This window comes from Alosa sapidissima, chromosome 10 (genome assembly GCF_018492685.1).
Source record: "Alosa sapidissima isolate fAloSap1 chromosome 10, fAloSap1.pri, whole genome shotgun sequence".
NCBI classification, from domain to species: Eukaryota; Metazoa; Chordata; class Actinopteri; order Clupeiformes; family Clupeidae; genus Alosa; species Alosa sapidissima.
In genome coordinates this window covers 29,755,605-29,779,471 of record NC_055966.1, presented here as the reverse complement: position 1 = coordinate 29,779,471, position 23,867 = coordinate 29,755,605, and the positions used below count along the sequence as shown (strand labels likewise).

Sequence of the window (23,867 nt, the reverse complement as noted above, 5' to 3'; positions counted from 1 at the left end):
AATTCGGATAAAGACTCATACTACCTCAATTCTATTTGCATTACCCGCATGTATACACAAAGGGCAGAGCAGTTTATCTTCCTATAATGTAGTTTTCCTACCAGCATTTAGGGATATCCATGACCTCACAGGCCTGGGCCATGGGCCCAGTTTTGATCTTCCTAATTAATACTAAACATTCTCGGAGCGTGACGTTTGCGCTGCTGTTAAGACCTTCCCACGTCAATAGTGCTGAAACCATGGATTTATATAGGTGTATATGGCTGAAACATTGAAACATACCCGAATTTGGATATTAGGCGACGTCACGTCACAGCTGCCATTTGGATTTCCGACCTACATGTTAATAGCCTGACGAGTCAATTTGCTGCCGCTAGGGTGCGTCTAGATTTCTAGGCTAACATGTTAATTCACTTAAAGACAAACTTTTACATTTGCACATAACTGGGTATGCATATGACACACAGACACAAATAATGTTAATTATTTATTGCTACATTCTTTTCACATTTGTTTGTTGCATGATATGTGAACATAAGCTTAGCCTACTCTTACCTGCGTGGGCTTGTGGTAACTGGCTGTCAAACATTAATCCCGTATACTACTTTAGCCTTGTGTCTTTTGTGCCTTATATAGGCCTAATGCAAAATTATCATTGGACTGTGAAATGTAGAGAAAAATATAGAACTGAGCCTCAAATGAAGGGAGAGATTATGGGTAGATCTAATCTATTAACTATGAGTTAAGTATACGTATTAACTTACTATGAACAAAACATCATGCACAAAGCGAATAAGAAACCATCTTAGAAACCACCAATAGAAGCAGTGGAATTCAAGAAGAAGAAAAAAACAATTTTAATTCCAGGCTGAACTGTTCCTCACCTGTAATCCAAATATAAAGATGTTTCTTTTGGGTGCCCTCCAATTGCTGACTTGTTGTGAATATGTGATTTATGTTTAGAAGAAACACAGACGCGTCATACACCCTACATGATAGCTGACAAATTCCATCCAAGATTAGTACACACTTTCTTTTTCATGATTTGTGTAAGTTGTCATCAAATCTGAACAGACATTCGAGGAAGCCTGTAACAGAAAACAACACATGGGCCAGTGATGGCGCACTACGACAGGTGTCAGACAGACCTATATAACAAATAGCCACAGGCGACGAGGTAATCCAAAAGGGTTTAAATCTCTGGTCGTACACGTGATTTATCATCTCTCTTTTTTTCTGGGTTATTCCAGGCTTCTGCATGAGAGGATTCACACACACACACACACACCCCACCGTCCCCGGCGAAATCCACTTACAACAGAGTGGGCCTTCCAAGCTGTCTGGAAAGGGAGTCGCTGTCGGGTGGAGCTCACTGACCTTCAGGCTGCCTTTAGTTAGGAGTGGATGGGGGTGGGGGGTTGGCAGGAGAGGACGGGACGAGAGGTATTTGGGCTCACTGCAACAGGCTGACTGCGTTACCCAATAACAACAGAGTAGTCAGTGACCCAGTAGAAATTATGTAGAGAAAATGGATTATTTTTTGGGGGCTTTGACTGTGGAAAGGTCAGTTACATAGAAAGACAGTCAGGCTCAGAGATCCCCGTTAAACAGGTCACTAGATTTTTTTTTCTCTTCTGATTGACGGCAGGTCGTGCAAAACTAATTTCATGGACTGTTGAGTAACCTTAGAATTATAGATGATACCAGAATCACTTCACTTTACTTTTCACATTTTCACAAGCTATAAGCACAATTCTGCTTGCAGAAAAGGGACGTTGTCACTGACATACTTAGTGTGTGTAGGAAACCTAGTGCATAGTGCACGAAGTTGTGCATTCACTTTCATTTAGTGTGTGTAGGAAACCTAGTGCATAGTGCACGAAGTTGTGCATTCACTTTCATTTAGTGTGTGTAGGAAACCTAGTGCATAGTGCACGAAGTTGTGCATTCACTTTCATTTAGTGTGTGTAGGAAACCTAGAGCATAGTGCACGAAGTTGTGCATTCACTTTCATTTAGTGTGTGTAGGAAACCTAGTGCATAGTGCATGAAGTTGTGCATTCACTTTCATTTAGTGTGTGTAGGAAACCTAGTGCATAGTGCATGAAGTTGTGCATTCACTATCATTTCTCTTCTCTTCCATTCGTTTAAAACAATCAAAGGCAAAACATTGACAGCTCAACAGCCAAATTGCATATTGTTTTAATGCAAAATGAAAGAGGTTTACAAAGAGGTTTTCAAAAAGAAATGTCATGAATAGGCTATTTATAAAAACTCAAAGTGAAAATTTGCAAAGCAAAATATTCGCTGAGGTGTGTTCCTGATTTGCCCATAAAAGCTTTAGGGAAAGCACTACACTAGTGGCAACATGGGAGATACTTGTCAGCATTGTGCCTGCAAGGTATGCATGGTTATGCAAGGTATGCATGGTTATGCAGTGTAAGTGTAAAATGGAAGAAGAACATTGATTTTGTTTTTACCATCAAATCAATACTGAAATGTATTCTAACGCTTACAGTTCAAAAGCACCCAAAACATAAATTATTAGAATTGAATGTCCGTCTATGCTTTGAATCATTTTTGGTGAGAGAAATCCTATATTTAGGTATAACAGCCACACGTTGATATGAATTTATATATATATATATATATGAGACATAAAGCATCTCTATCAAATCTCCCAGGAAGACCAATAATACTAGAATCATTCATATGTGCCTTCACTGACTTCTGTATCAAAATACTGCTGCTAAATGTGGCACTTCATGCAAAATATATATACACTGCAGAGAGGACTGCAATTTACAATACATGAATTAAATTAAATTGTACCTTAATGAAAAATAGAGAATATCGTACATGGTTAAATGCCATATAACATACAGCATAAAGCAATTGTCAGTTTAACCAGTTCAACACTTGGAACACAGACTATAAATGACAGACGACACAGTTGATAGCAAACCCTTATTATTATCATTATTATTATTATTATTATTACAGATTCCCGCTCTGTCTAAGCAGGTTAACAAGCAGCTTTTGAAGGCCTGTTTGAGTTATAGACATTGAAACTATGGTTTGAGTGCCAGCGTGTGCCAGAGTGCCAGCGACATCACTTCCTCTTTTCAGATGAGCTTCATAGTGAACCTCCCCGTGTCCCCGTCCCCGCCACCGCCCATGGAGGACCGCGGCACAAAGTCGATGGTGGCCGTGTGTTTGATCTGGCCCTTGCTCTGGCTCCAGAAGAACATGAACACGAAGCAGATGGCCACCGAGCTCAGGAAGGACAGGAAGCCCATGGTGGTGGCGATGACCAGCGTCTTGGCGTCGAAGGGGTACGGGTTCGTCACCTGTGCGGAGGTGTTGGTGGAGGGCGGGTACGGTGTGGTGCTCCAGCCGCCCTCGGGGTAGTAGGGCGCCGTGCGGTTGCGCGGGAAGCCCTGCACCTGGAGCTTGACGAAGATGCTGTCGTTGCCGGCGGCGTTGGTGGCCAGGCACATGTAGGTGCCGCTGTCCTGCACCTGGGCGTAGCGCACCTCCAGGGAACCGTTGGCCAGCACGCGGATACGGCCCATGGACGTGAGCATGGTCTGCTGCGTGGACAGCCAGGTGATGCTGGGCAGCGGATAGCCCTCGGCCTTGCAGTCGAACAGCGCCGTGGTGCCCTCCTCGGCCAGCACCTCCTGGGGCCGACGGTCGGGGATGTAGGCCTGTCGGCAGGTGAACACCACCGGCAACTCGCCCTCGGAGAAGTCGCTGATGCGGCGGCCGCGGGCACGTTCGGGCGCGGCGCACACGGGCTGGCGCCCGTCGAAGTCCAGCCGCAGGCGCCGGCGCGCCACCCACAGCAGGCGGCAGTCGCACGCCAGCGGGTTGCGGTCCAGGCGCAGGATCTGCAGGTTGCCCACCGAGTGGAAGGCGCTCTCCTCCAGCGTGGTCAGCCGGTTGGATGACACGTTGAGCAGCCGGAAGTGCGGCAGCCCCCGGAACGCCGCCGGCTCGATCCGCAACAGGCCGCCGCCGACCAGGTGCAGCTCCTGCAGCCTCAGTAGGTCCCCGAGCTGGTTGCTCAGGATGGTGGTGATGGGGTTGTAGGAGAGGTCCAGGTAGCGCAGGTAGATCAGGTGCCTCATGGCGGCATACGGCACGGCGCTCAGGTTGCAGTTGGTGATGGCCAGTGTGGTGAGGTTGAGGCCCAGCAGGCTGTTGCTGCCCACAGTGTCCAGCGAGGGCCAGTGCAGGATCTTGAGGCTGCGCAGCTGGTGCAGCCTACGGAAGGCATTGTTGGGCAGTGCGCTGATGGTCAGCCGGCGCAAGCGCAGCTTGACCAGCCCGCCCAGCTGCGACAGCGCCTCGCTGGGCACGGACGTCAAGTTGCTGCGGTCCACGTTGAGCTCCTGCAGGCCCTGGAGGCCCACGAAGGCGCGCTGCGAGATGAACACCAGGTCGTTCTCGCCCGCGTTCAGCTGCTGCAGGCTGGCCATGTCGCGGAAGGTGTAGTCCAGGAAAACCAGGATCTCGTTCTCGCTGAGGTCCAGGCTGCGCAGGTTGGACAGCCCCGTGAAGACGCCTACAGGGATGATCTTGAGCCGGTTGCTACGGATCTTGAGCATGCGGAGGCTCTGCAGCCCCTGGAAGGCCTCCACCTCCATCATGGAGAGCACGTTGTTGCTCAGGTCCAGCTCCTGGAGCTTGGAGAGGCCGGAGAACTGCCGGCGGCTCAGCGTCTTCAGCCGGTTGGACGACAGGTCCAGGCGCTTTGTGTCGGCCGCAAAGCCCTCGGGCACGGCCGTCAGATACTTCCGGGAGCAGTTCACCTCCTGCGTCTCCGGGCTGCAGTCGCAGCGCTGAGGGCAGGGCCACGGGACGACGTCTGCGGCCGACACGCTGGCGCACCACAGGAGGAGCAGCACACCCCACACCCACAGGTGGGCAACAGGCTCCCCAAACATATTACCGCCTGCCTGTGGAGCACAACACAGGAATCACCTGCCATGTAATGGCACTCTATCAAGTCATCTGCTGTAGGTTTCCACAAGTTAAAAAGACCTTTTTAAGACCTCTTTAAGACGGTTATGAATGAAATTTAAATCACGGCCATACTGACAAAAATATGAGGAAAAGGTCCCAGAATTATTAGCAAAGTAAATAAATTTGTTCTCTAAACTTTTACACAAGCTACAAAGTTTTTTTTGTTATCAGTTCCACATAAATCTTGTTATCATTTTATTACATTGTGGTATGCTGTATCTGAGAGAGATTTACAATGTCAAACAACTTCAATCTATGCTGCTAACAAAAATAAAAAAACAGTGTTGCACGTTCAATGAACATTAACAGAATTTAGACCTAACTATGCGTATTTAAGACAAACTGCATAATATTGTAATGTATTTATGATGCTTTAAGTCCTAAAATGCATATTGTGAAATTTGTAGACTTTTTAAGACCCTGCGGAAACCCTTTATTGTGATAAATTGTGAGTCTTTGCATAAACTATATCCATATGACCGAATTGATTATTTGCACACCAACATTAGATGTATAATACTATAGGCTATAAATGCAGTAGGCTATATCCACCAAAATCTTTGTACATTTTAATTGTTGCTTAATATGTACTGTATGAAATCATACAATAATTATTTGGACATTTGTTCAAAAATTGACCTTAATGTCTGGAAATAGATACTATTACTGGGATTAACTCCACACATTGCATACAGTACATGATCTCAGACTCTTGCACTAACCAGTTCCCTGTATGAATGCAGGTTCTCATAACCAAATAATTTCCAGGATGGGTTTTGCTCGGGAGGCGAAGATCTCTGGCGAAGACGTCATGAGAAAACTCACTCCAAACAGCCTGGGGAGGGGAAGAGAAAAAAAAAAGATTGTTTGATTGTTTCAAAAGATATGTTTGAAAAGAAAACTTTCACAAGACATTGTCATACTATTTTATGTCAAACCAGTCAACTAATCATGTTAACAAATAGTGTCAGATCCTCAGAGACATACCAAAAAAAAATCACTTCATAAAAATCTACACGAGAGGGAAAACGAGATTAATAATCATAAAGACCAAAAATGAGCAAAAGGCAAAATGCCTCAGAGGCCCACAGCTGCACTGGGATCGTGTCCCTATAATTATGGCCCTGAGTCAGTACAACCTGGACCAGGATTTGCTCTAAAAAATATCTCATTAATTGAGAGAGGCAAGCAGGAGGGAGGAGGGGTTCAACAGACACTCATCTCACTCACTCATCTCTAGCGAAATGAGCGAGAGCCATTTGCTGGGTGCTTTACTCCCATGCCATGCCAGCCATCCACAGCCTCCTGTTTTATGAGCGTGGGGGTGTGCGTTACTCCCATTCCATGCCAGCCATCCACAGTCTCCTGTTTTATGAGCGTGGGGGTGTGGGTTGGGTGGGTGGATGGATGATCCGTGACATAGAGGGACAGCTGCTCTTCAGACTCTCTCTCCCTCTCTCTTCCCCCCCCCCCTCTCTCTCTCTCTCATGGCCCTGTGTCACCTCACACCATAAGCCATAGGTTCAACGTGGAGTTAAAGGGTGTTGAAAATCAACTGGAGAACATGAATGCTGCTGTACTGTGTTATTTCTCTCTCCTTCTTTCTCAAAACTCAAACACGTGTTCTTCCACACAGTACCTGTCATCACAAAACAAGATCATGTTCAGTTTTTTTACCATGTGATCTGCCAAAAGATCACAAGAAAAACAGTTTCAAGGAACTCACAATAATAACATTTCCTGTTCACGTGTCAATTCTTGCACACTGTCAATTCTTGTTAATCATCAGGTCATTTACTTACACAGGGCATATACTCGATTTAGTTATTGTCATTATTTTACTTGGCACACTCACAAAATTATATGTTTTTGCACAAAATTAAAGTGATGTCTGCTTAGAGAAGCAGGTTGAGTTACATAAACTGATACAAAAGCCTGTTTCCCAACAGCACTCCGATCCACTAACACACAAAGACGCAGAAACACAGAAACACATTCACATTCTGCTACCCAAAACCAGCCACAAAGTAAACGCTGAAATGCCTAATCAAAAGTCCCGAACTCAGAGACAAAGTCAAACCTGTGTGCAGTGAGGCGTCCCGCTAGGCTGGAGTCACAACGAAACATGCTTCCTCTTGCCCTGGTTGGTCCTTGATCTACGGCCTTGCTGCAGTAAATTTGAAAAGCGATCCCTGACTGGGTCCAATCTTGTCTCATCCCTCCTATTCACTCAAAGGGCCTTATACCGCATTGGAATAGCTGACTCATAATCCAGTGCTGGCAACTCAGATGTTTTGGCCTGGCCAGCCGCGCCATTCTGACACGATATTCACTTTCTGTGTGACACAGAGCTGAGCTTACACAAATTAAAAGTGTTGATCCCCCCGTGACCACTCCACACAGACACAGAATGGCAGGTGCAGCAGCAACGCCAGTGGTGGTCTTTTGGAAATAGCACAGAGGCTTTCAGACTCACTTTCTCTCTATCTCTCTCTCTCTCTCTCTCTCTTGATCTCTCTCTCTCTTCCTCCCTCCCTGTCTCTCTCTCTCTCTGCCTGTCTCTCTCTCTCTCTCTCTCTCTCTCTCTCTCTCTCTCTCTCTGAGATTTCATCAACTAGGTTAAACAATGCTGTTCGACTGTCCAAACACTGTCGCTAGAGACTGCCCTTACTGTCAGAGTCAATCAGCAGACACACCAATTAAGTAAACAAACCAAAGTTCTTGCCTGTCCATCAAATCCTGTCGGACCATAGTAAAAGAGTTTGTATGATGTGCACAAATAAATAGAATTTGACATTCTTAACCAATTCTATAATTAAGTCTACCTTAATGGTATTTTTATAGAATTATAGTTTGTTTATATGATTTGTAGAGGTAATTAGTGGCACAGTGCCTGATTGACCAACCGGACGCTTCGCTAAACCATTTGCGTAACCGCACTTGCCCACCTCCATTTCAGCGAAAGCCAAGATCTTATCTAACATGTAACACCAAGCCAAACATGGTCTAATATCCGAGCCAATCTGTTTTTGCGCCGTCCTCCCAGACAGTGCGCACTGTGACATACGGCCACCATATTCCTGATCCTGTTACTTAATATCAAAACATTTCACTAAGCTTTCCTTTGTCTAAGTTGCTATTGTCACGAACTCAACACAAACTGATGCATTCACCTAATTTTACCTCACCAGTAAAGAGTCCGATCAAATGAATTACATAATAGATAGCTGTCTACCCAGGTAATAACACATGGGCCTGTCTTACATTTGGTCCCCTTGTCTCTTAGTTTTACACAGAAAGGCAGGTATGATGAAGGACCTCTTTCAATGATAACAGTGCAGCACCAAGTACTTAAGCTGCTCCAGAAAATCCAGATCTCATTGTGGCAGCTTTGTTATTCTCAGGAAGAATATGTCTACCACTGATTACAGTTACTGTGACTGAGAATTCACCATGGTCTCTAGCAGTGGTTCTTAATCTGGGGGTCGGCAAAAATATTGGAAGGGACGCTAAATGATGTGTGTCTGGATTAAAAAAAAATTTCTGAAGGTTTTTAGTCAACGGCTGCCATTGACATTAATGCATTGTGTGTTGACATAGCCTACCTATGAGAGAAGACATCTGCCTCTGCTTCCAATGGCCATCTCACAACATTTCGAAACAAAATTCCACCAGTTAGAGAGAAGGGGGTCTCGAGACTTGGCCCATATGTTTTTGGGGGGTCACCAGACAAAAAGTTTAAGAACCACTGGTCTGGGTTCTGATCTGGGATATCTAAAAACCTTTTTACAAAGGAAAGAGCAGTATTTTATACATATGACAGTGGCTTTTCCACAAATAGCTTGATCCTCTTTTTGAAAAAAATAAATAAATAAAAGGTTGGCGTAGAGGAAAAGGTTGCAGCTTTTAGTGATGGATTGCCTTGTCGCTGAATCAGCTTGCGTGCGTATGCATATTACATCTTATAAGACCAGAACACTTGGTGGCCGGGAGAGCAGCATTTGGCTCTCCTTGGGCCTTTTGATATTCTGGCTGAGCTTGTGTGTCAGCACCAAACCAGGAACTGTCGTCTGAGCCACTCCCGACAAATGCACCCAACCCCCACCCCCCGCCCCCACACACACACACACACACACACACACACACACACACACACACACAAAGATGCCCCTTTTGCCCCTGTGTTCAGGCAGGAGAATGCACAGCGCTAGCCAGCCCATTCCTCCCTGACACCCACGAACACGCTATTCTTAGAGGCTGGAGAGCCCCTGGTGAGAGCCACAGCACAACAGCTCACAGTAGAAATCCCCAATTAGAAAAGGGGCCTAAGAGAGACAACAGTAGTGATGAGAGGCTACAAGTGTGTCTTAGTGAGACCCTGTTTATTGCCCCCGACACCTGACTAGAGGGCCACGGGGCTCTGAAGTGTGGTGGTATGCCAACAGCCGAGTATAAAAAGCCTGGAACGGAGCACAACAGGTGTAGGGAGGCAGGGACAGCGATGGATGGCAAGAGTGCTTATGGAGTGAGGAGTGTGGATATGTGAGTGTTGTGTTGTTGTTGATTTTTCCTTTAGGTCTGCCAAAAGGGTAGGGGTCAGTTTGTCTGCACTAATCAGATTATATTTCATAGGGAGAATAAAGCTGTGATAATCAAACTGGGCTTGTTAGAAAATGCCTATAAATCCATACCACGGTTGATGTGACTGAAGCACCCCCACCCCACTCCTTCAAGAAAAGAGTGAAACTCGTGATCATGGTTTGGTTATGAGAATAAACATTTTAGAGTCGACATGATCATGACGCGGGTCTCTGTACGCTGACGGTTGAACATCGCTTGACAGATTGATTTTGTGTTTGTGCATGAGGATAACTGAGGGGAGAGAGAAAGGGCTTTATCCAGCTTTAGGGCTCCTGACTGCCACAAATGAATTTGATGGGGCTGCACTCACATTTCCAGCTGAAACGAGGCTCTTGCTTCCTGCTTATTTGCAAGCATTGTGTTGGAGAGAGCTACCGATGCCAATGTGCCTGTGCCTTTCCGAGTGCATTTACATGACTTGTATGCTAGACAAAGGCCATGCTTGCCAGTTGTATGTGTGTGATGGGTTTTTCCTCCTCCTTGTGTGGGAGCAGGATTAGTTGCTATTGAGAACTGTGTGGCAGTGGGTGCACACAGAATTTAAACACTGCAGGGTCTTTAAAGTTGCATTTCATCAGACTACTATTTATTTCATCTGGAGCGGTTGGGGCACTTTAACTCTGTTGCATTTAGCATTGACTCACAAGTAAGCCGGCCGAGTAGGAGGGAGATTTTGCTCTTGGATGAGGTATGGTATGAAAGTGTCCCTAATTGCAACATGCAAAACGGGGTACATGGTCAAGGTCTTGACCCTATGCTTTTGGGAGTATGGGTTTTATATGTACTTGAGGACCATTGTTACAGCAGCCGTTTAAGAGAAATTAAACACAAACTGAATGGACCACTGAAACATTACATTTACAATATTAGTCATGCTTTAACTAAGCTATGTGCCTATCTAACCGGATAGTAATTATTCATACAAGTAAAATAACCACTATTAACATCTAATGTGGCTCTTCACTAACAGGATTTTCCACATGCAACATCCAAGTACACAGAAAACATAAGAATTACAACCAATATCACACCATCATGATTTATCTTATATGAAAAGAATGTCTTAACAGCTTAACTCTCAAAAAGAATTTCAAGTTTTTGCCTGAAATTGCACTGTGCCTATTTACAAGGGCATTGTTCCCACCTCTTCTGGGGCCTACCATCAAATGTTGGACCTCTATAGAAAACTGAGAACCTCTAGTTTTCGTAGGAAACAGTCAAAATAAATGTGTGATGTACTCACAAAGAGTTACAGAGGCTAGAATATAGTTTTTTCTTTCTGCCGGATTACAAGCATCTCTGAACTGACCACATTTCAGCCCTCTAGGTCTCTTGATATCCCTTAGAAACACAACTGAGCCCTAGCACCAGGTCTTGTGAAGTTGTGTGCAAAAGCAGATCAATATAGAATAAAAATATGAGTGCTTTAGACTATTATTTGCCAAGGTATGCCCATGCATTTTGTAAAATGCCTATGGATACTCCCCATAGGACTTTTTGTTATCCAAAATGCATACTGACAATCAAATGCTTACTGCACATGAACCCCTTTGTGTAGAAGCATAATCCTGGTCTCAAATGAAAGGTAACACTTTGAGGTTTCATGCTTGTATTTGGATTATACTTCAGGCGTTCTGATATGGAATGACTACACTAAATATGGAATGATTACAAAAATGTCTCTATTTTTGCATTTACTTTGTTGGTTCAATGAGTGTGTATAAGATAGACTATACATCTGTACAACTAATATTGGATAACACAACATGAAGATTCAATTTCTATGGATTCTTGGGAATATTTCAGTACCCAATATGTTGCATCTACTTATTGTGCTGCAGCTACACTGCAGCCAGAAGTCAAGGTAGCACCAAAAGCTGAAGGGGGGGAGGGGGGCATTTTGGATCAAATTTAATTGAGACATAATAAGATTAATCTGAGAATGTAAAGCACTATACAGATTGTACATGAAAAAAGTTGTCATTTTTGGATTCCCAAGAGTCAAAGCTTTGAAATGGTGTATAACATTACTATGCTACATAGCAATATGGTGCATACAATTGATTTAGAATATTGGGGGGAGGTGGGGGAGGGGGGTAACCGTCCCGCCGGCGGGACACTGAAAGTTGGCTAAAGCTCTGTCACACACACACACACATAGAACAAGTGTTTCTTTTAGTAAAAAAAATACAAAACAAAACAAAATCCACACAGATTTCAAATGATATTCTGGATTATTCTCTAATGAGCAACCCAGATAAACTGAACTTGATTAGGGGATTACCTCCAGACTAGGACATTGCATTTCAATGATTTGACTCACAACTAGCCTCATTCCACATGCCCTTAGATTAATGAACAAAGGGTGGTTTGAAAGGTTGATGTGCAGCCTAGATAGATAGATAGATAGATAGATAGATAGATACTTTATTGATCCCCAGGGGAAATTCAAGGAAACCCTCACACTGGCTGGGGGAAAACAAACACTTTAGTAAAGATGAGAGCCTCACTCCTCAGCGTTATCAATTCTCTGTGTCAAGCTAAATAGAGGGAGCAGAGATAAATCATTCCCTAAGAAGTGACTGGAAGACAAGGAATGCATAAAGCGCACTGATTAAATTGCGCTGTTGGATCCTCACCAAACGTCCTACACCCCAGCGGGCCTTCTCTCTCTCGGCATAGAATTTGCTTGGCTGTACATTACTCATGCATTTCGAATCAGGTTGATTCTAAAAGTTTTAAAGTTTCCCAACTGCATCAGCGTTCGGTGGAAACCTGAAGTTTTACTAACGAACCATATCGATATTTTGTTTTTAATTATGGGTGTCATATAATGACATCGTCTTGTGTTGTTGTGTCATCAGACGACTCTTTAAATTAAACTATTTGAGCATATACCTTTCTTTATGTTTAAATTGCGATCCGGCAAGTAAACTCTTCATCAAACTGTTTTAAATTGCGATCCGGCAAGTCAACTCTTCATCAAACTGTTTTGATGATGTGCATGCTGAGTTTCAGGGGTTAAATGGTAAGCTAATGTTACTGATTCAAACCATATAGGCGAATACAGCAATTTGCATGTAGTGCGCATTATACAAATAGGAAGAACCGAGGTGAAGGAAGACTGGTCTAAGAACATAACACTTCCTTCCGTGTCATCGGAAACATACAAGGTTACTGCAGCCAGCGATTTTAATCAGTGTTGCCGAGACTGGTGGACAATTAAGACTATGTCGATACAGCAAGTTGTTCTGGTAGAAATTCAGATGCAAACACGGACCGTATTTATGTGTTTAAGGTTGAAGTTTACCATATCAGCGTGACACCAAAGATAATGCCAGAAATATATGAAAGGCAATGTGTTTCAAGTCAAAACTTCCTTACGAGACAGCACTCACTCACCTGCTGCAGTCTATTTCAAAGATAACGATGAACGTTTCCATAAAGCATGGTTCTTCCTTGCAAATGCAAGCCTCTATCCTTCGCTTTCTGATGCGCAGTGAGCGACTTCATGCTTCAAAGATTGCAGTGACATCAGCTCAGAAAAACACGAACATTTTCAGTCGTTCATCTCCTTCATTAATTTCCTTTGTGTGCCGCACAATTCTCAGGAGTCCTGTAAGATAATTATATCGCTTGTTTTAATTTGGGTCGATTTTTCCTATATTTGACGCTCTCGAAGGCTCCGACTTTAACTTAGCCCTTCACAAATTACGATACCTGCCAATTGAACCATGTGAGATCTACAGAACGCATCTAGGCGGCACTGGATCGTAGAAAGATTCCCAAACTATTGTTATCACATGTGACCTCACCGTTCATTCAGATGCAACTCCATCTATTGCGGTGCGGGTAACACCCTGACAGGATTTGCGTTTTTATTCAATTAAGTCGGCGCTGGAGACTATCCAGGACAGACTGTTGCTTTGGTGAGGGCATTTTGTAGGAAGGATGGGCAAATGTGCACGGGTCAGCCAAATCTCCGGATTTAGGTAAAACTCCAGATGGGAACAGAATAAAATGCTGGCTGGCCATAACCTCAGCTGCTTCGGCGCACATGCCGATTCGCTATGCGCTGCCTCAGAAATATGCATTACGCATGCTTGGTTGAGCCATTTAGTTATTGATCACAGAGTAATAGAAGTCTAAAAGTCCATTTAATCAATCCACAGAGTTCTGACCAACTTGCCAACACATTTCTTTCAACGTTATTATGATACCTAAAGGCTGGTGTTGCAGATTTGCAAGATGATACAGTATTTTTTCACCTCACCCCCCATCTTCTGCAAATACATTAGGTGATTAATAAAACACAGAATAGATTGGATTAAAACGCCTTCGGCTATTGCTACCATTATCGGCATGATCTGTCCGGCCATTTTATGTTTTTATGCCAACTACTGAGGGAGCTCGGCAAATGGCACGACACTCAGGTGGCAGGTCTGGCCGCCGTGACTTTAAATTCAATTAGCCTAGAGTGGTGGATTAAAGTCACTCGCAGTGCTATGCATGTCTTTCCCCCATAGCCTGCTGCGGAGATGTGGAGCACATATAAAATGGCACCCGTTGAGAAAATCCTTTTAAGGTTATTCATTGACACTATTTCTAATCCCTTCCTGTCCCTCGATGAAATCTGGACTCCTTGCTAGTGCAAATCAGATGACTTATTTTCATGTTCGCCAGCCCTCAGAGTCGAGTACTGTTTGACACACTCTGTGCACGTGTCTCTTGCTGTGTTGACTGATGTTTTGTGTGCAGTGTGCATTCAGGAATGCATAATGCATTACGTGCCTCACAAATGCCTGCCAAGAACAAATCTGTGTGTTGGGCTGGGTGACATGTGGAGAGAGTTCCCACAGTTTATGAATATTTGTCATTCACATACAGTGAATATGGCAGTGTTTTGATGTAGGCAGTAAATGATTAGCGGTTCAGTTTAGTAACTGATTGCACTTGATGATTAGACCCAGGATGCCAAATGGGGTTGACCCCTGCCTTGCAGAACATGAAGCATCCGCCATCCCCCTACCCCCACCAACTTAATACTGCACACAAGAGGGAGGGCCATCTGAAACATAAGCAGGTGCAGAAGGCCGTTAAAACTAACAGCACTCATCACATGGGTATGCTTACACAAGGGCACTTGCCATGTCATCTTAAGCCTACAGTAACGGGAGCCATGCTGCCTGGAGACGTGCAACAACTGGACTGAGGCATTCAGTCGATATAAAACTTGGTAATTTTAGTGTTTTAGTGGAATAAATTGGTCATCTGCAGACACACCGTCTGCTTCTTTGAGGAGAAATGGGACTGTACGTCCTGCTAGGATCCAGCTGATTATCTGCTGGATGAGTCCTGCTTGCCCAGATGAGCGGCTGGGCAGACCCCCATATATAGACGTCAGTGTGTGTGCGTGTGGGCGTGTGTGTTTGTGTGTGTGCATCTATGTTTCTTTCTGTGTGTGTGTGTGTGTTTGTTTGTGTGTGTGTGTGTGCGTCTATGTTTCTTTCTGTGTGTCTGTGTGTGTCTGTGTCTGTGTGTGTGCTATTAAGGCATCCATTAGTGTTTTAGTGGGCCGGGATGGTCTTGGCAAAGCCGTTAGGAATTTAATTAAATTTGGCCACTGGAGAGAGAGCGTCTTAAATGAAGGAAGGGAATGGGAGCCTGTTCTCTATTAGTGGAAAGGTTCACCTTTATCCCCATCAGGAGCTCCGTCTCATAAACTCTTAAAAGTAATACATCAAAACCAGAGAGTGCCCTACTTTATTCCTGTCGATTTTACGAGCCAAGCGCAGCAATCTACAAATGACAGTACAAAGATCAAATGTTTTCACTGGGGAAGGGAGAGAAAAAGTACTTAAACTAGCTCAGTAAATCTGCATATTGGTGAAGCTACGGTGACAACCAAACCAGAACCCTCCGCCCCAGTCTTTGCAATTGAAGTCCTGACAATGATTAAAGCCTCATTATTTTTTTCTCAAATCTCACACCCTCTGATCTCTGCTAGAGACCCAGCAGCAGGGCTGGCTTGGTGTTGTGCCAGTGGTTGTTTTAGTAAGCACACTGATTACATGGGGATTACTTAGTTTGGATGGCTCTTGACCGTCATCCAGTCTTTATATATATATTTTTTTTGTCCTGTAATGAAAGGCCTAAACAAATAAATATTGCAGTCTCTGTCATTAAAATGTTGAACGGAGATAAAAATGAATGAAATGGAAGTTCTTAGAAATATTGTTTGTGTTGTGTTTTCCCTTGTCACAATGTAACTAGTTGTTTAGAGATTAGAGAACACTTCATGTTCAAAGAGTCATCCCATGAGTGTTTTTGAGGCACATATTTAAAGAAGGATATAAATAGACAAATATGTATCACAGTGTACTTTTCTTGCAGATTACCTTGTGGATGTCCAGTGGATAAAGTGTAAGTGTGTAATGAAGTGCTTTAAAGACCCACTGCAGCAATTCATTAACCCCTAAAAACTCATCTTAGTCCTTCAAACATACCTTCATATGTTGTTGTTTTTTTGTTTTTTTTGAAAAAAAAAAGAAAATTCATAATGAATTTGAAACAGCTTGTCTACAGCTTGTCTACACCCTTTACCCCCGGCCTTCAACACTGTTTATGACTCCACCTGCTTGCGAGTCTCTACATTTTTGTAAACTTAGTTTTGAACAACATATTCGGTCACAGCGATGTGCAACAGCTTTTTGAGGTAGTTTTTATATAGATATTAGAAAGCTAGGTACCGCATTGTCCGTCGAGTTCTATTAGGTGGTATACCGAGACACCTGTCTTCCAATCAGAGACACCTGTTTCACCATTAGCCTCTAGCCGCGGGCCATTGATTTTTTTTGACCCGGTCAGAATTTAATTCTGTCTCAACGTTAGAGTAGCTAATCTGAATTGTCCAATTGTCATTCAAATCAAATCTATTTATATTAATATTTTGTTTATTACTTATGTGTATTAATATTGTATGAATATGTATTTTATTTTTCTTAATATGTGTTCAAATTTATGGAAACACATTGTGTTGCACAAAAAGTCTTTTTAAAAATGGTTCCCATTCCTGAAAAAAAAAGATTGTTCTGAAGAATGTGTCCATTTGTCCCATAGGGGCATGTTGTGTTCTATGATTCATATTGATGCAAATAACTTTCTTATAAAATAAGATTTTGATTGCTTCAGATACACTATATATTTCTACTACTTAAAACAGCCATATGAATGTTCAATCATTTCACAATATTAATAAAAAATACTGTAAACAGTGCAAAGACAAGCACAGTAAAGTGTAGTGTTTTTATTTCTTAAAAATAGTCTACTTTTTATATAATATAAATTACATTTCAATTTAATGGTCCATGAATTGAAAATTTAGTTTTGGCCCACGGCCCTCCACCCTGAGTCATTTGTGGCCCTTGACGGGGAAGAATTTGGGCAGCTCTGCTCTAGTGATTGTTACCCCCACCAAGATGGCAGCACTATTTACGTACGTTCTGGAGCCCAATGTGGTATCTAGCTTTCTAATATCTATGGTTTTTAGGTCTTTTTTAGGTAGCTTCTTTGTGTCAGAGGTGCTATCCTGTCAGCATCGACATGTAAAACCTGCCGTATTAAAAAGGCAGTGAGCATACCATATCCATCATCAAGTCATTTACAGATAAAAGATAAGAATGAAAACTTGAAAATAGATAGATAGACAGACAGAGCGCGTGTGCAAACGACAGTGTACAACGCATTACTGATAGCATTGAATTATACACTTTGCAGTGTACTTTGTTTTGTTCGTCTTGAACTCAGCCCTGGGTTCCCTTCTTTGTCACATAACTACGACAGGCTTTTCTTATTAATTAGTTTAAAACCTCAAGCGGTTTGCTGCTCATCTAAAGGGGACTTCACATTGCATGCGGAATGCGCTTCGCTCACCGCTAGGTTGCTTTTGGTTGAGGTAATATCCCAAATATTTTGATGTGGTTGCCGCCGGGCTCAGCGCAAAAGACTCAGTGCACTTTATCTGAAGCTGTCATATCATGTGCAAATGTACAGCTTCAGATAAAGTCACCAAATGATGTTGGTCCCATTGAGTCATTGTGTCTATGGGAATGGCTAGATGCAACATACAACCCCCAAAACAGAAAACGTTGGAACGTTGTGTAAAATGTCCATAAAACAGAATGTAATAATCTGTAAATCTCTTAAACTCATTTTTAGCTGCAAAAAGGACACAGACAACATAATTAAAAATGATTGAAAATGACAAATTTGACTATTTCATGGAAAATATGTGTTAATTTTGAATTTGATACCAGCAACATGTTTTAAAAAAAGTTGGGACGGGGGTAACAAAATGCTGGAAAAGTTGTGTAATGATAAAGAAAACAAAAGGAGGAATGTTTCACAACTAATTAGGGTAACTGGCAAAACGATTGGGTATGAAAAAGAGCATCCCAGAGAGGCAGGGTCTTTTAGAAGTGAAGATGTATGGGGTATTCATCACTCTGTGTAAACCTGTGTACACAAATGATGAAACAATGCAAATTTAATGCTTCTTAACATGACATTGTGAAGTATTTGGGGAGTTCATCATCTACAGGACATACTATTATTAAAACATTCAGAGAATCCAGAGAAATCTTTGCAAACAAGGGAAAGAGCTAAAAACAAATTGGATGGCCGTGGTCTTTTGGACCTCAGATGGCACTGCATCCACCCCAGACCTGTTTCCAGGCCTGTCATTGTATGGGCTCAGGAAAACTTCTGATAACCATTGTCTATGTGCACAGTTTCATACTCAATTCAAAAACTACAGCCAAAATTGTAAGAGCCAAAACAGCCAAAACTGAATTGAGACAGAAAACACCACCTTCTTATCTGGGCCTGTGTAACATGGAAAAGGTCCCGTGGTTAGACCAATCAAAATGTGCCATTCTTTTTGGAAATCATGGACTCATCTGGGCTAAAGAGAAGGGGGCCTATCCAAGTATCCAATCTATCCAACATGTTTTAGTGCTCAGTTCGAAACATCTATGACAGTGTGAAGGAGCATTAGTGCTCCTAGATTAGTACAGCATGGGCATCTTGCCCATTTGGCAAAGCACAATCAATTCTGAATGATGTATACAGTTTTTTTGAGCAACATATACTGCCAATCTGCCATTCAGACAATGTCTTTTCCAGGGAAGACCTTGAATATTTCAGGAAAACAATGGCAAAATGAATTCTGCACATATTTAAATAGTAGATCTCCATAGAGGAAGAGTCCAGGTGCTAAAATGGCCTGTCTGCAATCCATCCAAATTTGTCAAATTAGGTGCATAATGGAATGAAACATGACTAAGAATACCCCATACTGTTAAGCAACTGAAATCCTATATCGGGGAGTAATGGGACAACATTTCATTCTCAAAACTCTAGCAAATAGTCTCCTCAATTCCTAAACATTTATAGAATTTTGTTAAATGAAGAGGTGAAGCAGCATAGTGGTAAACATGCTTTTTTGAAACATGTTGCTGGCATCAAATTCAAAATTAACATATATTTTCCATGAAATAGACCAAATTTTTATTTTCAACATTTGATATATTGTCTATGTCCTTTTTGCAGCTAAATATGGGTTTACAAGACTTGTATATTATCACATCCTGTTTTTATTTGCATTTTACATATCATCCCAACTTTGTCTGTTTTGGGGTTGTAATTTCCTACAATTAAATAAAGACTGAGATAGTTCTGTTTGTGAACAAAGAGGGAAGATTGAAACTCAGCGCCTACTTGGAGTCTAGAGCACTTCAAACTAGAACCTTTGACAAAAACCTTGGTGTAATAATGAAGAGCTTAGCTCAGAGATTTTGTGTTCAAGCAGGATTTAGAAAAACTCATCCATGCCTTCATATCCTGCAGGGTATAGACCCTTTCAACAATAAAAACAAAAACAATGCTTGAACGTTCTATTTGGGTCCCAATCTACTTCCTCTGCATTAAGATAACATATGGAATGTTAAAAAGGAAGTCTTGTGGGGCCAACTATGATGCTGAGAATGGAACTCTCTTGAAAGGGTCTATTGCAATGCTCCGCTGGCAACTCCAACTAATTCAAAATGCAGCGGCCAGAATCTTAACCAAAACAAAGAAGAGATTACATCACCCCAATCCTCAGGTCTTTGCACTGGCTCCTATTTAGGTTTAGAATTGAATTTAAAGTGCTACGCATTGTCTATAAGACACTAAACGGCCTGGGCTCAAAATATATTGCAGACATATGCACAATATAAACCTACTATAGGTCTCTTAGATCTACTGACGCTGGTATGCTGGTAGTGCCCCGGGTCTAAACTTAACAGGGTGAAATAGTATTTAGCCATTTTGGTGCCCACTGTTGGAACCAACTCTCATCAGAACTGCTCCAACAGTTGCTTGTTTCAAAAAGAAATATAAAAATATATTATGTTCTACTGCCTTTGATTAATCTGTTGACTTTTTGTTTGTTTTGTTTCTAATTAATATTATTTTTCTTTGTAGTGCTGTTTATATTGCTTTTTTTACATGCATTGTATATATTGATTAATCTTGTGTCATAACATGTAAAGCACATTGAATGACCATTGTGTATAATAATGTGCGATATGAATAAATGCACATTTACATTTACAGTCAACGTGATCTTACATGACATAGGCCTATGTAATTGCCATATAGGACACTGTGATGCCTGAAAATTCCTTAATCTGTGATTATTTGTCATCTGCCTGTCAAAGCTTTTAATTCCATAAATGAATCGAATGCAATGAAGACGATTGTTTCAGGTATGAAAAGCTCTACAGTATTTAATTCCATACTTATGGTCAGGTGTCTGCTGACAGTCATTCATTGACACTCAGAAGATAAATCACATCGGCAAAGACACAAAAGTACTAATTGTCCTGTGGACTCTGCCTGCAGTCTGTCATTTCTTTCTCTCTCTCTCTCTCTCTCTCTCTCTCTCTCTCTCTCTCTCTCTCACACACACACTGTAAACAGAAAACAGACAGACACAGATGACCAGACTGAAAAATATTCAAATAGAATGAAGCAGTAACAATGCACCAGTTTTGTTAAATCTCCCGTTAGACTAAATCTCCTAAATTGGAGATCGCTCGGCACGTGGCTGCTCAGTGATTTACAGACAAAAAAAAGAACATTAAAGAACAGACAGAGAGAGGGAGAGAGAGCGAAAAAACCCACTGCGCGCTTCCTGGCAGCGTACGGCTGTATTGTAATGCCCCAGTCTGTGTGTGATGCACGGTTCGTCACTGCTGCGGCTTCCCCCCATTAGTCCACAGACAGGACTCATAATCTTGTGCGTGGGGAACTGTCATGTATGAGCCAGCAGACACAACAGCACATGACCCCTTGACTACAACAAATGCCTTGAGCAGACGCCAAAAGTTAGGAATGGCTTCTGCATTTCAGGGTATCCCTGAGTGGCTATAAAGTGGTCTTTGGAATACTTTTTTCTGTGTTTTATGAGGTGTTTTTTTCCGCTCCAGAATTTGCATATTTCTATCAAAGCTGTTTATGTAGCAGCTATATTTTGTTTCTGTCATATTTTATCTCCAAGGGAATTGTAACAGTGATAATGGCATCGCTAGTGCCTTGCCTCGTTTTCAAATACACCTTATTTGTTTTGATGTACTTTATAATAGCTGTGGCCTTCTGCTCTATTCAATTGACAAGTATTGCTGACTCTGCATGTTACGATCCCTGTGCTAATTGAAGAGAGGAGAGGAGGGGGTGGGACGAGAGAGGGGTTGCGGTCCAGTATTATGGCCCAAAGGAATTTTCTCCTGCCTCCAATGTAAAGATTTACTGTGCTATTGATGAGGTGATTTCATCAGACTTGGAATGCGCTCACAAATCTATCATTCAAGGTCTCCACAAGGTCTCTATTTTACAGTGAAGGAAAATAAAGAGCTTTGAGTAACATATTTTTGTGTGTGTGTGTGTGTGTGTCATGTATGTCATATGTGTTTTGACAATAAATGAACATGGATTATTTTCACCACACAAAAAAGAACCCTGAAACAAAACAAACCAAAACAGAGCCATATTTCTGCTTCCTCTACCCACTTGATTGTCTTGGTGCATTAAGCAGCATAAAAGACAGATGTAATCTCCCAGGACATCAGAGGATCCCAAAGCCCTCTTTTAGCTGGAGGTATTAATGTTTCATCAGGTCAGTGAAGTAAATGCAGACAAGCACATAAGATGAACATATTCATTAAATATATTTTAGATGATTTGTCAGACATGTTTAGCATAGCCTTTGGCTTCTAATACTCAGGAAATACTGTGGCATTGTATTGTTTGGTTATCATAAGCCGTGTTCCCATGTTCCCATTTAGGAGTTAGTGTCGTGTGACAGGTCATGGGATTGGTCATATGACTGGAGCAAAGGATCATGGGAAGGCTGCCTCGGCTTCCAGTTTTGAGGTGCACTTGGGCTGCGCGCATGACAACAGGAAACAGATGTGGATTTTGGCTGCTTTGACGTTTCTGGGGAAGTGTGGGGGGGGGGGGGAGCACAGTGTGCTCCCGGAATGCAGTGCTACGACGGCAGTGCTCTGAGCTCCAGTCCTTCACTACTTTTCCCACAGACACATCCGAGTCTATCTGACCTGTAAATGCAAGCGGTGGTCCCCCACGGATTCACAGGAAAGAATGAATAACGTTTGGATGACACTGTGTGAATAGACAATGATTGAATCCCTGTTTCTGAGGGGTATGTCAGTGATACACCATGGCCCAAGCTGCTCTCGCTGGCTGTCCCGTCCATAAGTGACCAGATGGATCGAGGTTATCAGGGGTTCTGCAGGCCCGTGGGGCTTTGTGCGGGCTTTTCTCATTAGGCAGAGTGGTGTGGTGATGTCAGGGAGACTTGTTTAATAGCCAGCCTTCATGTGGGGGGTGAAGCCAATAGGCCAGTGGAGCAACACAGGGCCCTTGAGTGCACACAGATCAAACCTGATGGCCTCAGTGCTGGGTGAAGTACATTCACTAACTGTGGAAGATAAGTGTGTGTGTGTCTGTGTGCACGCGTGGCTGTGTAGATGTGTGTATAAGTGTGTATACTCGTTCATACGTGTGTGTGTGTGTGTTTGTTTGTGTATGTGTGCACGTGTGCCTGCATAGATGTGTGTGTGTGTGTGTGTATGCGCATACACACATGTGCGTAGATACATATATGAGTGCACACTCATTCATATGCGTGTGTACATATGTGTCCAGGTCAAAGAAGGACACATCAATCAAGATATGGAGAGAAGATGTCTGTGCTTATCTAATGATTGTGAAGTAGCTTAATACTTATGTAACATCAAAGGACTATGATTGTGTGTTCATGAATTTTGCATGTTCTCATCATCAGATGAGCTCGAAGCATTTTGTTAATACTTTAAAGAGTATTCTCAGAGAACAGGAATATTAAAAGGGATTCTTCAGAAGAAAAATAGCTTGACTGTCCATCAAATGCTCCCCCATGCATTGGCATTGTTCTCCTAGGTATTATATAAAAGTACTGTCGCATTTAAGTACTTTCAGAATATAATTTGTTTATTACAATATTATTAATAATTCATATTATTGCAGTAACCTTAAAGTGTAAATGTATGTTGGACACACACACACACACATGAACACATTCACATAGGCTACACTGTATCATCTACACCTACATAATTAGTTACCAAAGTGGTCTTAGATAATAGCATACATGTTTTCATGGTCTGTATTACAAGTGATGATTTAAATACAAATTACTGCACAAGAAACCGCTAAAACTCACGGGGTTATAGATCGCATGACACATAGCCGTGGGATCACTGACTGACCGACAAAGGGAAGTTGCTGAGCTCGCAACCGATTGTAGCCGACGTCATCTCACCCGCCGAGGAATGCCTTTGGATGCACTTAATATGAAGTTATAGATAATTGGTGCTGTTACACCAGGTTTCGAGCAGAAGTTTCATTAAGACTATAGGCTACTGACTGCAGCTCTTCATAAATTCATTATGATCTTAATGGCCGAACAACATGTCTACGCAGTGATTGTAGGCTAATACAATACAGTTGTGCCCAAGGCATATGCCACAGTAGCATACTGTAGAGGGGGAGGGTAGCCTAATCCTAAATTGAAATTTGACACCTGACATCATC

General features: G+C 42.5%; 1 protein-coding gene across 5 annotated transcripts; it reads right to left on the bottom strand.

Moving 5' to 3' along the window:
- Nucleotides 1-2,100: 2,100 nt before the first annotated feature.
- On the bottom strand, nt 2,101-13,454 carry lingo4b (leucine rich repeat and Ig domain containing 4b). 5 transcript variants are annotated; one of them, XM_042106416.1, is made up of 4 exons: nt 7,111-7,405; nt 6,261-6,669; nt 5,753-5,865; nt 2,101-4,963 (listed from the first exon to the last, which is right to left on the bottom strand). In XM_042106416.1, exon 4 carries the CDS (start codon nt 4,949-4,951, stop codon nt 3,125-3,127), a length of 1,827 nt encoding a protein of 608 aa, XP_041962350.1. In that variant the 5' UTR covers nt 4,952-4,963; nt 5,753-5,865; nt 6,261-6,669; nt 7,111-7,405; the 3' UTR covers nt 2,101-3,124. The 5 variants fall into 5 exon arrangements, with proteins under 5 accessions (XP_041962350.1, XP_041962351.1, XP_041962348.1 ...); XM_042106417.1 differs by lacking the exons at nt 6,261-6,669; nt 7,111-7,405 and adding an exon at nt 13,074-13,454; XM_042106414.1 differs by lacking the exon at nt 6,261-6,669.
- Between the last annotated feature and the right edge of the window lie 10,413 nt (nt 13,455-23,867).